This window comes from Triturus cristatus, chromosome 7 (assembly GCF_964204655.1).
Source record: "Triturus cristatus chromosome 7, aTriCri1.1, whole genome shotgun sequence".
In the NCBI taxonomy this organism is placed as follows: domain Eukaryota; kingdom Metazoa; phylum Chordata; class Amphibia; order Caudata; family Salamandridae; genus Triturus; species Triturus cristatus.
The window spans coordinates 166,068,640-166,083,305 of record NC_140590.1 but is presented as its reverse complement, the minus strand read 5'-3'; the positions used below and the strand labels follow the sequence as shown (position 1 = coordinate 166,083,305).

General features: G+C 42.9%; 1 protein-coding gene across 2 annotated transcripts in view; it reads right to left on the bottom strand.

The window, feature by feature from the left end:
• Positions 1-14,666, bottom strand: part of NPHS1 (NPHS1 adhesion molecule, nephrin) — a 526,308-nt gene that overhangs the window by 241,768 nt on the left and 269,874 nt on the right. For both annotated transcript variants that reach the window (XM_085615945.1, XM_085615944.1), the window contains exons 8-10: positions 10,204-10,285; positions 7,625-7,728; positions 7,032-7,153 (exon numbers count right to left, since the gene is read on the bottom strand). In XM_085615945.1, the coding sequence (XP_085472071.1) occupies positions 7,032-7,153; positions 7,625-7,728; positions 10,204-10,285 (308 nt within the window). The remainder of the gene's footprint in view (positions 1-7,031; positions 7,154-7,624; positions 7,729-10,203; positions 10,286-14,666) is intronic.

The window sequence follows — 14,666 nt, the reverse complement described above, 5'->3', positions numbered from 1 at the left end:
ACTACTCCTGAATCAGAAGAGGAGGAGATTGAAGAACCACTTGAGATTATACTTGAAGAAGTAGGGTCAGAAGAAGATAGAGAGGGACAGATTGCGGAAGACCCCCGAGGAGGTGTAGGGAACATTCTTGATGAGCCAGGTGAAGGGACAAGTAGACAGCAAGAAGATTGCGTGTCGGAGACCCGAGGAGGGACAGGAGTAGGGAAGTCTCAAACAGTGGTGAAAAATCTGTGGAAAAGAAGAGAGCTGCTGGAAAACGGAAACAAGAGGCACTTGAAACAGATGATGAAGATGAACAAACAGAGGGTCGAGTTCTGAGAAAGAGAACTTGGATTGGAGAAAGAAGTAATAAAGAAATAAAGCCGAAAAAGGTATTAAGAGGAGATCGTTGGCCTAACAACAGAGTTAAGAGGCTGAGATACAAAATAATAAGAGCAAGTACATCGAAAGCTGAACAAGTGAATGAAGTTTCGAGTCAAAGTTCAAAAGCTGAAGGAGAAGAATCAAAGGAGTCAAACGAACCAGTGGAAATAAAAAGAGTAAGAAGACCCAACCAAAAGTACAGATCACCGGAATGGTCTTATGTGGCACTGTCTGAAGGAGGAAAAGAAGAAACAGTGACTTGAGATAATCCGGAAGAGATCTTGAGAGAAGTGGTTGAGGAAGATACTGGTGAAATTCTGAAAGTACTCTTGACTGACATTGGAGAAGAGTCGAGTACTGAGGATTTTGATGTCGGAGATCTAATACAATTTGATGTTGAAGAAATTGAAGTGAAGAATGACAAGTTTCCAAACTGAATAAAGGAAGGATTCACTTGGATTAAGTGAACGAAAAGATCATTTGGATAAACTGAAAGCTGAAGAATTGCTGAAGAATTGAAGAAGTTTCAACAGTAGTGGAGTAGTAGAGGCTAAACTAAAGTAGTAAAATGGCTAACATAGAAGATAATAGAAATAGATGTGCCTTCTTTAAAAGGTGGTGTAGGATGTGCTGCTGCTGTACTGGATTATTAATGCTTCTATGGGGTGTTTTAGTTTTATTAGTTACTTTTAAAGTAGAGTTTGAGATGCATACAGAGAATGTGACAAATGAAGAGAAGAATTCGCAAAAAGTAGTTCCAATTAGAATTAGTAATACTTACATACACAAAGATAGGTCAATTAATAACTTTTCTAGTAATGTTTTTTCAAAACTGTTATATGAATATGTGAAAACAATGGAAGTAAGGGATTGCTACGTCTGTATGCAATTACCTGCATCCGTTTCAGAGGGTGTTACTTATCATCATTTACCAGCTACATATGGTATTTCCTGTAGTATTTTAAGTAGTGTTTTTTATTTGTTAGGGAAAGTAGATTATAAGATGTCTAACAGAGATAGTATTTTTGGGCACTTGCCAATGGACAAAGAGCTGAATCCAGCTAAAGAAGCTAACACTTTTGGTGAGATTTTTATTGAAGAAAAAGGATTAACATTAGATTACATTTTTAAGAATAACTTAACTTGCAGTTTGAAAGCAGAGGAGAAAGCTTTCCTGGATATGGTAGAGGAAAGGAGATTGAACATGCATGAGAAAGCGGGAAAATATAAAGTGAGTGAGACAATTTGGGACATTGAGATGGGAAAAGAGTTGAAGAATGGAGCTAGTCCAACTTTAGCTCTAGATGCACCGCAGAAGGGTAAACTTTGTATTACAAGAAGGAAATCCCAATATGATACATATTTTGTCGGGACTAGTGAGTGCCATGATACATACTTCATTGCAACAGGTTGGGGTTTCAGAGGTGGAGAAGATACAATTTTTCCAAGAGTATATTATGTTTGTGGGAATAAGGCTTATTACAAGTTGCCTGACCATTGGTATGGCACATGTTATGTGGGCCTGGTTTTTCCAAAGATTTTTCATATAGATAAAATAGCAGATGTAGAACATATTAACTTACTAATGCGTTTTAAGAGAGAAACTTGGTCTGAAATAGTGGGTGACATTTTTGGGGTTTTGATTCCAGCAGTGGGAATTTCTTTGAATGCTTATGGAATACGGAAACTGTCCACAGTGGTTGATCGCTTATCGACAAATACCGCTGGAGGGTTTCTTTTGGTGAATACGGAATTAAGTGCCGTACGTGCCATGTCTATGCAAAATCGACTTGCCCTTGATATTCTATTGGCCAAGGAGGGTGGAGTCTGTGGAATGCTGAAAGTTCAACATTGTTGCACTTACATTCCAGACGAAAGCAAAGACCTGAAGGTCTATATCAAAAATATTACTGATTTGCATGAAGAATTAGTACCACTTGAAGCTGAGAATTTATGGACTAAAATAGCTAATAAAATGATAGCTGTTAAGGATTTTATTGCAAAAATAGGTAGTACTATTATAGGTAGAATATTGTTTCCCTTAACTTGTATAATTGTTGCTTTACTGATAATAAGATTGGTGTGTGTGTGTTGTAAAAACAGGGGAGGGAGGAAGAAATTGAATAAAGAAAAGAGAAACAAGAGGTTGAAAAGAGAACCGCAAGAAATTGAATTAGAAGAATTGAGGGAGAGTGTTTACTTAGAGACAAAAAGGGATGATGAAAGAGTGACTGGTGTGTAATGTTGTGTAAGGGGAAAAGACATTTCCGATTTCTCCTAAAATGGGACTAAATTTTCACTAATTTTTTTTTTGGGTTTATTTGGTGATAAAATCACCAAAGGGGGGATTGCTGGAGCAGAGTTTTCAGTTTGAAAATTCAGTGGCTTTTGAAGCTCTGGCATGTCTATTCGTTGTACTAATTTATTAATAATTAATAATTAATTATTTGTCTTGTGCAAGTGCGTTTATATTAATCAATCCGTTTGTCCTAACAAGAGAGAGTTACACGTGGGTGCGCATAAATGTGCTGTTTTAAAAATAACGTGCGTGTTTTCATGTTTAAACGTTGCTATGTGCTGTTTATTTTTGAGCACAAAATGCTTTCCGAATTAATGCTTTTCTATGTTGCAAGTGCTAGATAGATGCATACACATAAGGGTATTAGTGGGGTTAACACTGTTTAATCACTATGCTGTGGTAACGTTGTTTTTGTTTCTTTTAATTAAGATGGTCTATTGAGGCCTATGATGGCCTAGAAAAGATGGCCGATTTGTGAGCCTGGCTGTGATTTATAATATGAAAATTGTGACGAGGGAGACCCCTGCTGGAAATGGTCCTGAAGCTAACTGATCATGGTCCTTGCTTGCTTATTTGAAAACTTTCCATGAGGACAGCAGCAGTTTTGGGAGATCTCCAAGTGAAGTGAAAATGTCCTTGGCAGCCTTGGGAAGCAAAGGAGCCTTAGAGAGAAGCTCTGAACTGTGGCTCGATTGCCGAGGAGAAGTAGAACTAATATGATACATGTTTTATTTCTTGGTTCCTGTTCCGTAGTCTTTATTATGTGAACTTTTCCTGAGCGGAGATTCTCAAATGTAGCGATGTTACATCCTTTCCTTCTCGCTCTGCTCAGCAGGTCCGGCGGACATTACAGTTTTTTCTATGTTTCCAATGTATCTTTCCATTGTTTAGAAACTATAAGAAATGTTAGCCTAGAGAGGGTTCTTGCCACTTGCCATTTTGCCTTTGCCGCGTACCGAATCTACGTTGCTGAGGATTGATGCTGAAGGGACTTCGTCTTGAGAGACATTTACCGAGAGACTTGTCCTGACTCGTTCTGACATTTAGCTAGAATAGGTAACTATGAGAAATGATTTACTCTGATTGATTTTCTTTTGACTAATTTTAGATAAAGCAATATAATTTTTAAACATGGTGTTGGATATTCTTTCTTGTCAATTATTGGGTTTACATTTTTGATTATTGCTGTATATGTTGTATAGATTATGTTTAAGGACAGTCACAAAAACCAGGTCTTATCGACCTCGATATAGATGCAGGGTGATTAGGAGTTTTTCTTTCCACAGGTTTATTGCTGGTAGAGTATTTGAGCGTATGTTAGTGAAATGGGCCCTAGCGTATGATGTATGCATGTGCGTGTAACTGTAGTGTAGGGTGTGTATAATATTCCCACTACCACTCTATCCGTGGTAGTGGGAATATTATACACACCCTGATCTCTATCAGGATCAGTGTTCTCCACTTTCTCGGAGAGTAACAGCTGTTGCATATTTTGTGACTCCAGTCAGAAATGACTAATAAGCAGCGAAATAGGCTTGACTATTCAACCGGACGAGTAATTCTGCAATTGTTATGGTTCTCTAAACCACAACGCTCCGGAAGTACTGTTCCTGACGTTGGGCTACCAGCCCTCTGACGTCTTGGTAGGTGGGCTGCCTGAATATCGACCCCTTTCACCACCTCACTGCCAGAGTACTGGCCCAACAAAGACCTGCAACCTGATCTGTAGTGCCCTGCTCGAAAACAGCTGACATGAATAAACGCCGGTGACCCCACCAGAGTGTGTTTTTCCCATTAGATCGTGTCACACTGTGAAGAAGCTTCTCTGTAGGGCTTGTTTTCATGCCCTCGTCTCAATTTAATTCAGATCTCTAGCGTCACAGGGAGAGACCACATTTCTGTTACACAGATGAGCTGGTAAGGAACATAGGCCCATGGGGAAAATCAGCTCGCCCTGTGCTTCTTAAGGCCAGAGTGCAGAGGGCAGCGTAACTCGCAGAGGGCAGCGTAACTCGCAGAGGGCAGTGTAGCTCGTACAAACACCCGATAGGGAAAGCAGGAAATAATGATCTGAAAGGCAATGGTCACTGAATGCTTGGAAGGGCTGGAAAATGGGGAATTTCACACACAGAAGCCACTATACAAAGCCCAAAAGTTCCCATCAGATCTATGCCTCTGAAACGCTGCGGGAAAATGAAGGTGGCCATTAAATCTTGCTGCAGGAAGTCCCTTGCAAATTACTAGGGAAACCTCTCAAAGTAAAACAAGCATTGGCCGCACGCACAGTAAAAAAAAAAAGAAAAAAATAACTCTCAAACAAGTCTGTTTTTTATAAGCACCCTAGACGAGAAAGGGAGGCTATTTCTGTCATTTGTGAGCGGAATATCACTCTGCAGGAACCTCCATTGCTTTACCAGAAGCTGCACGAATATCATCTTTGTCACCGAGCCCTTCAGCGAGCTTCATGCTGGCAGGGAACGACAAGCACGCAAACAGCACACACAGCAGAAAGGAATGAAGGTATGCAACTCGCGCTGAATAACGCAAAACGATGAGGGAATGTACAATCAGAGACGCTGACGGGAACGAAACACTGAGAGAAGAGAGAAGAGACAGAAAAAACCATAAGAAAGGAGTCACATAGTGTGGAGGACTGACTGTCAATGTAACACGAGGAAGTAAGATAACATGCAAACACTGAGTAAACAAGACAAGCCCGGCAGAGCGTGGCGCGCGTGCGCTTGGGGGCGGGGGAGCGCATTCCAGACGGGGGAGCAGACCCTTTGAATTGCTCCCAAAAGGCGGATTGCATGGCGGCACGATGCGCGTGATTGTGCGCGTGCTAGCCATGCGATCCGCTTTTTGGGAGCACTTTTCAAACCCCCTTACAATAGTCTCGCTTTGCGATCGCTTACGCGATAGCAAGGTCGAGACCTAAAAACCGGTCTCAAACGGATTCAGAGAATCTGCCCCTATGCGGCCGATATTTTTGCATTTGGGATGCATCATCCCAAATGCTAAAATCGCAAATTGTGATTCCTTAAATGCAATGCTAGAAGCAATATAAAATAGCAATTTCGCTATCAGAGGTCGCAAATTACCGAAAAATAAAATAAAATAAAACAGGTCGGTAATTTACAAAAACTTTGAAAAATCACTAAAGTGCATTTTTCAAAGTTACATGTTACACACACACATGCACCCATGTTGCGCATGTGTGTGCGCAACATGGGTGCACATTACAATTTCAGGGGTGCAACAGGGTGTCCTTTTGACACTCTTGCACCCTTAAAATTGCATGTGCAATTTGCGAGTACCTAATGGGTACTCGCAAATTGCGCATGCAATTCCCATTCAATCCCATGGGCCTGTAGGCCCAGAGGAATAAATGGAAAGCCATTCCTTACTTGCGACTCGCAAATTGCGAGTCGCAATTAAGGAATGTTTAGGAATCACTATCTTTGTAGCGATTCCTACATGCATAGGCTTTTGCGATTCCTTAATTGCGATTCCTTAATAATCGCAATTAAGGAATCACAAAAGCCTACCTCGATGCATGTGCCAGATTGTTACTAATACTTTAAACTATACCTAGAGTGTGCTTTGGCCCAGAATATCTCTCATCTCATGCTTTTGATTGTTTGGTGTATCATTCCGCCCCCTATTGACTGCACTGTAATGCATGAGCTGCTGTTTTACATCTCAAAAGTACACTAAATTAGCACACTTTAAATTCTTTATTTCCATTTTTTTTAAATGTATAAAGTAGGTGTTTCTTTGTTTTTTGTGTGGAGCAGGGTTTTTAAATGTTTTAATCCAATACTTATTTTCCTTTCGATGTCTTTCCAAGTCACTCCCTCTAGTCCCTGAACAAATACTGGGGCTCTTACAAATCCCATAAGCAACTCTGTTTCTGCATTTCTCTGAGAATTGAAAAATATGGATCAGGAAAAGTTTGCCTGAAATACCACCTAAAGATTAACTTCCATTTTTTTTTATCATTGTCTACGCCCAAAGTGTAAAATTTAAAGTATTCAGACTACCAACAAAGTGAAATGACTTCTAACATTTTAGGCATGGCGTTATATGACTTCCTCTCCATAAAGGTTACCTGAGCAATGGTTTTATTGGAACAACCTGCCCACGTGCTCTGTGTTCTGCTATCCTACAATCTTTAGTAACCTCTGCTTTTAGGATATGCCCGATTAGCATACCATATATACCATACCTGTTCCAACTCACCGGTCTTGATTACTCATATTGTTACCTCTTTTAGAGAAGAGTAGATTTACTGGTTGAAGCCAAATCTTTTTTATTCGGACTCTTTACTTATCATTAATAAATCGAAGAATGACAGTCGGCCACTTACCTTGGACCACTGTAGCGTGGCCAGAGGGTTGCCACTGGTGGACGTGCATGTCAGCTTAAGGTTTTCTCCAGCCTTTACTTCTGCCTGGTTATATCCCTCGATGACGGGAGACTGTGGGGGGACTTTAAAATAAAACAAATCTGAATGTCAAAGAGAAGATGTGTTGCAGGAACTTCCTGTCATCAAAGGGTGGGTATCTCCGCAGTGAACAAAGTAATACCCAAATGTGCTATAAAGCTTTGGTAGTCCACATAGAAAGATCTTGCTAATAAAAGTTTGCATCTCAGTAGTGGATCAAAATTAGGAGTTTAGGGACCTATGCAAGTGTACTTTGCTGGTCTAACGATAAGGCCTCTTGTTGCTCAAGTTGGGTTCCTGTTCATGGCCACCCCATACCTTCCTACTTTTCCTTAAAGTATGACTACCCTCTAATTAGGCGCTCTCTTTCTTCATGGCAAGATCTCACCACAATAATTCCTATTTCCCATATTCCGGAGAGCGCTCCCTCCCCCTTTTCAGTTGGTATTCTTGACATTGACCCAACTCTGAGTGATATGTAGTGTGAGAGAATATATTATCCAAGAAGTACTCACACAAAACATTCATGATGAAGGCAGCCACAGCAGGAGTGGTGAGAGCGACATTCCTGGCCCCACAAGCAAATCTGTTCCCATTGTCGGAGCTCTGTGGGGTCACCCTGCAATAGCACGAGATGAGTCTTAATGCAAGCAGGAGCTAGAAAGTAGGATGGGTTGGTGATGGGAGCTTTGGAATGTGATAGTTTCAGTAGCTTCATATTGGCCACCTCTCAATAGACAGGTTGTGGTGTTGAGGTATGGAGTTCAGGAATTGTGCCAGAGGTAAGCGGGTAGGAATGGAAGAAATGAAGAACGCCAGAGGTAAGCGTGTTGTGATGTGAAGGGCAATAGATATAAAAGGAAGCGGTGGAGACTTGCCATGGGCCAGTGGTCATGCCCTTGTGATGTTGTGTGAAGAAGGACAGAAATGAGTGGCTGCCGTGATATGTGGGAAGGACTTTATGGGTGAGGGTTTGAGAAACAGGGGAAATATTTGAAGGTTACAGAGAGGATTTGGATTCAAGCTTCCAGAAGTGAGGGGCTGAGGCATGAGATGTGGAATGAAAGACATAAAGGGAAGGGGCTCTAGGCAGGTAGGTGGAGTGCAGAGCGGCAGAATAAAAGGGCTTGGATGGTGATCTGTAAAAAAAGCATGGGATGATGAGAGGAGGAGGAAATGTGGAGTACAGGACATGGTGGAGATATGGTGTGAAGAATTGCAAAAAGTGAGGGGTTGTGGGAGGTGTTGTAAAGGAAAGGATATTAGAGGTGAGGGTCAGGATAGTGATGTGGACTGAAAGGGGCTAGCCCTAGAGGCAGAAATGAGGCAGGTGTGTGGAGGGAAGGGCATCAAAGATGAACGGTCATGATGGTGATAGTGTCAGAGAGACACACACAAGAGGTGAGGTGGGGGAGCACTGATATGCAGTGACAATGAGTGAAGGCGAGCGGCTTCTGCTGCATTGTAGAGTGATGGGCTAGTGGAGCATATGATATGTGCTTGGATGGTGGTGGCATGCTTCCAGAAGGTGCTGCATCTCCAGATATGTGAAGATGCCCCATGGTCCTGGGACTGCTGGAAGTGTGCTTGAGATAGAGGTCCTTTTCAGAGCAGTGACTGGTATGATAAGCGCACAGCAGGCTGGATCTCTTTTCTGTGTGCACACAATAGTAAGACCTCAGACCACAAAATACAACAGGTGCATGGCTGTATCCCTGACACTTTCCTGTGATGGCACTCATCTCTTAACGCAAATCTTACAGTGCACCAAACCTTAGAAACATACTGTAGATAGCTTCAACAAGAAGGAGCAAATCCTTATTGAGAACATTTGCCAAACAAGGTAACTTCTAGTCTTTACTGTCTCCTACACCAACATCACGCCACTTAGGGCTGCCGTCACAAAGATTTTTCGGTGTAAGAGGGTGGATTACTTTTTACTATAAATGACTTACTCCTCAGTGTATAGTAGAAACTCACACCTCCTCATGATTGGAAACTTTGCGCATTGGGCCTCGAGTCTCTAAATACAAATGTAAATGGACATTTCCGCAGCCTGGGACTGTGTCTGCTGAGCCACAATATGACAAAAGTAAAAACATCTGCCAGAGTCTAGATGAGGTAGAAAGGAAATATGTTTTATTAGGAACCTCATGGAATCAGAAATACTTCCCATTGACGGCCTCTACTGAACCAGCCTGAACTCAGTGACTGACTGTTCTTCGCTTCTGCCCACCATTGCCCACCATTCCAAACACACCTCAATGCCATCTCTGAGGGCATCACTGGTAGCTTCTTCTTCAGAAGGACAATGCGGCTACATCCTACTGTGAACCAAGATGAAGAGCTCCTCCTCCACAAATTGCAGTACTGCAAAGGTTTATAAAATCTCCAAGAAGAAGGAAACACATTACGCAAACCTAGGTGGGCCAGACTTGGGCAGTGAACCTAATTACGGCTTTACATCAAGGGACATAGTAAACCCAGTGCTCAATATCTGCATGAGTTCCCTGTTGACAACCATTACTATTCAAATGCTCTGCTTGACTCAGAATGGCTGAGGAACTGTAATTTCAATATTGTCTAAATCTTCATGACTTGAATGCACATCTTGCTCACTGCCAAAGAAGTCTAGCTTCTTCTTGGCACTAGTCAAACACAGGATGCTTGTTGTAGGTATTTATGCAGTGGGACCTGTTCAGACCAGACCTAGCTGAAGAGGGATCTAGCACTGTTCACTCATGCATTGATAATCTTAGAGTTCAGGGCAGGCGGTTCTTCACATATCAAGTATTAACAATAACACCTCTCTCGTATTTTCTCATCTCCCCTGATGCTACTCTGTGCCTCGTCTCCACAGATTGCCCTCACCTCCTTTACACCCCTTGCGTCTTCAATGCTGAAATGGCCTTGTTGTGCACTGATGTTGATGCCAATGTGTTCTGATACCCTGCCAACATATCACCAATGCCCATGTGCTCTTAATACTCATGTTTTTATGTCCATGTGTCCTAGATGCCACTTATCCTTGGTGCCCATGTGCAGGATTACACTTCTAATCCCCCATGGTCTAAGAGGTTGCAAGTTCTCTCACCTCACCGTGGCTTCAGTGTGGGACAGCTTCTCTTTGGAGCCGGCTCGGATGTCAGACGTGACCCCAGAGAGGGCGCTGCCACCTGTGAAAGGAGATTCAGGACAGAAGGATTAAATAAGTTGTGTCCAGACTCTGGGCTACAGCCCACTGTAACTAATGCCCCATAGGGGTGGGTGGGTGCTAGAAATTGCATTTTTCTCATGTTATTATAAGCAAAACTTTCACTAAACTTATTGTGTTCCATTAAACAGATTTCGCTAATCATCTCCATGACAATGGTATGCAAAAGCATGCATCGTATACAAATATCGCACAACATACCCGCGGTTACGCTTTTCCAAGTAATTTACGCCCGCAGGATAATGTAATTTGTAAAACTGTTGCTGCCATAGCCTCAAGAGATTTTCCCTTCGAACAGTCTCCCGTGGGCAAAAGTTACATAGAAAAGCGTGACACCATGGCGGTTCCCCCAAAGAGGAGCTGAGCTCCAATGATGGGTCCCTAACCAGATCTTTTCTCCACTCAGAGTCATACGCACTTGCAAATTAGCCTGATCTAGCATGTTATCCTTTCGAGTATCCACCTTTCAGTAATCCCCCGCTTTCTGAATCCTTACTCCGTCTTCAGCCCTGGTAAGTGTCACCCATCTTGCGTTAGACTAACACATTTTCAAATTCCCCCATCAGTGCATGTTCCAAAATCACTCATGCAAATGATCAGTTCGCTCAGTGAAACTGACTCTTTTGTCCTCAGTGATTGTTCCCTTTCTCCACAATCATTTTCCTTGTCTCCTCTTACTCACTCTCCTCAAGCCTATCACATAAGCACAATTCAACCAAAGATTAACATGGTCTAAATTGGGAGGGTGGTGAAAAGACTTTGCTCAGCCTTAAGATTGCCCGTCTAAGGGCATAATTCAAAATCAAAACCCGCAAAAATCTATACTCTTATGCAGATTCCATGCACGGATTTATACCTATGAGTTTTGGGAATTCACAAACTCTCAAACTCTCATTAGCCACCCACTCCCCACAGTGTTTACCATGCAGGGCTAGAATGGGAATCAAAGGCAACGCAAGAAAAGTTTGTCACATCAACTCCATATTGTACCAAGCAAGCACAGCCCAACTGGCAAGAGTCACGCATAAAACTGACGGAATGTAGTTTTACTTTTTGGTGAGTACCTGTTTGGTTTTGGGAATGATAATCGTTATTTGTGGTTTGATCAAATGGTTTTCTGACAAGTAATAGCTGGTGCTAGACTGTTAACCCTTAGATAAGCGCTAAGAGACTGATGGAAATTAGGCGCTATATAAGTGGAATTTAACAGAACATAACATTAGTCCATTGGAATTTTGATCGCTCCATTGAAGACAATGGAGTGGCTCTGGGCTTCTAATGGCTGGTATAAGCCCGGACCGCCATCATTCTAATGTTTGTCTTCATGCTTCGCCGTTTTAAATTTGGAACATTCTACCCTTAGTGGGTGGAATTTTCTAATAGACTTATAGACCTTTTGCTTTGGGCTAAACAGTTTTTAAAGGCCCTCTCCCTCGTTATAGGACCTCACCTGCGACTCAGGACTGGAATTCGGGATCAGGGCCTTTAACAACCGATATAGCCCTCAGCAGCGGGCAATAAGACTATATCAAAAATTTGAGCAACGGGTGTCATCAGAAAAAATCACAGTAAGAAGCAAAATGCCAGCATAAAATACTCCACAGTTGAAGGGTAGACACTGGGCACATTAAGTAATAGTTCTATGCTTCATTCCACAGTTCTGCCGTTCTAAATAACACGTGTTACTACTACTCAGTTTATAGTACTACATTCACCAACCTCAGAAGGATGGAGGCTGAGTCTGCCTCTGCCAGAATTTAAACTCATGACTTCAAAAGCATCGCATTTGTCATCTCTGATCGCTCATCTGAAGTCCTTGTTGGGACGGGGCCCACCCAGGTGCAATCCACTATGGCCCAGATGACAACGTCAACGCTAAATTCTGATCCCTGTTCAAACTAAAGCTTGCCTCGGGATGGTAACTCAGAGTTGTGTGATGATTATCACACCCTCGCTGTTTTACACTGAAAAATGGAGGTGGGTGAAACAAGACAACATTTACTGGTGGAAAAGCTCCATAAAGGTTGAACAAGCAGAATTTATTGTGGTGAATACCAATTTTGTGTATTATGCCACACTCTAGGTTGTTGACAATAACTGGTATGGTAAATAACTCACTACGTGGGTGTGGTAACTGCAGCGCACTCCCCCTTCCCCCCCCCCCTCCCCTCCCCCCCGCCCACCACCATTCCACACAACTTGTCATCAGGGCCTAGTTGTCTACATGACCAAAGATGCCAGCAGCAAAACAACTGTCCTCTAAACTTTGCTGACAAGGGCCACCCAGCTGTATGCCATGGCACCAGCAGACACCAGCCCTAAGGAGCATGTGTTGAGATAGAAGCTTCTTGAGTCTGTAGCCGAACATCTCTGAAGCACTGCCTTCAGGAGCCACTTGAGTGGGCCAGCATGTCTGGGAGCGGGACTTGTCTGTCTTTAGCCCCCCCCACTGTGAGTGATGTACCTGGTGACAGGGGGCATAGGGTTTATGCATTTGTCTCCTTTATAGCAATAGGTTTGATTTGATTTGATTTGAGCAGGATTTATAAAGCGCTGCAAGTGCCCGTAGGTGTCAAGGCGCTGTAGTCTCAGTGGTCCGATTCAGCCCAAAAGCAGATTAACAGAGTTGCAAAAGGAGCTGGAGAATCTACCTATAGAGTACAAAGCGAGGTCTTTATGGTTTTTCTGAAGAGAGAGTGCAGTTTGAGACAAGTCAGATGATCAGGAAGCGAGTTCCACAGTCTTGCTGCCACGACTGAGAAAGCTCTGCCTCCCCATCTCTTCTGAACTCTAGAAACTGTCAGCAAGTTGAAGTGAACTGAGCGAAGATTTCTCCTTGGGATATACCAGTGAACCATCGCCTTGATTGCCACCGGGCTGACCTGGTAAGGGGCCTTGTACACTATACAGAAGACCTTGAACATAATGTGCATTTTTATTGGGAGCCAGTGAATGTCATGTAATCCCTTGGACACCGACTCTCGATTTGGAATATCCAAAGCAAGGGTAGCCAGCACATTCTGCACTAACTGCAGTTTGGCTGGGGCACTGTTGTTGGTATCTAAGTAAAGCCCAATACAATGGTCAATTTGTGACATGACCAACGCCAGGGCTGCTTGTTTCCGTGCCAGGAGGGGGATGAAAGGAAAGATTTTCCTAAGCATTTTAAATAGGGAGAAACAAGTTGACGCAGTGCAGTTGCCTGCCGATCCAGTGAGAGCTCGCAGAACAGGATTACCCCTAGATTCTGGGCCTTCTCTATTGGCTAACTTAAGGTCTTCAAGTGTCTCAGGCCACCAGTTATTACTCCAATAGAGGCTTGTGTTCCAAAGAACAAAACCTCAGTCATTCCCCCATTGAGCTTCAGGTAGTGTTCTTCCATCAATCCTGCTACTGCTGTCATAGAATGGTTGAAGTTAGCTGTGGAAGCTGCAATATATTTCAAAATCGATACAATAAACTGGGTGTCATTATCATATGAGACATCTTGTAGCCCAAAGGAACGTATGATCCTGGCAAGTGGGGATACGTACAGATTAAAGAGTGTCAGGCTTAATGATGAGCCCTGCGGCACCCCACATGGCACGGAAAATGGGTCAGATTGAAATTGGTTCAACGACACCCTTTGGGATTTATCCTTAAGGAAGGAAGACAGTAGTTTCAAAGCCCTGTTTGTGACACCCAATTCCCGCTGGTGTTCAATCAACAGATGCGGGGAGATGGTGTCAAAGGCCAGAGACAGATCCAACAGGATCAGAGCCGCACCCTGCATCTACTAACTGCCTAATACAGTCCATAGCAGACATCAAAGTTGTTTCAGTTTGATGGTTTCTCCGGAACCCGAACTGTGACCTGTCCAACCAACTCTGTTCTTTCACATACGCCATCAAGTGGCAATTGAGATGTTTCACCAAATTCTTAGCTGGAATGGGGAGAAGAGAGATAGGGCGGTCATTTTAAGGTCCAAGTTGGGCTTCTTGAGAAGTGGCTTCACTACTGCTTCCTTCCACAACCGAGGGTAGCACCCGGAAGAGATGTATCGGTGATACTGCTAACTTGTCTGCCTCAACCGCCAGATGCTATGGAAGTTAGGACATGACTCGTCATGCCGTACACAGTGTGGAATCAAGAACCACTGGTTTGTGAACTATATGAAGCATTTATACGTACACCGCACTTGGTCAGATCAGGAGTTAAACGTTAGGACCACTGAACCAATATCTTTTGACTTAAAACTAATTTTAAACTACATGTGCCTTCTATAATGCCGAAACAGGTCACGGTGCTAGAATATTTCTGGCATTAACTAAGGCTTAGTTCTTTGGCCCTGATGAAGCCTTTCT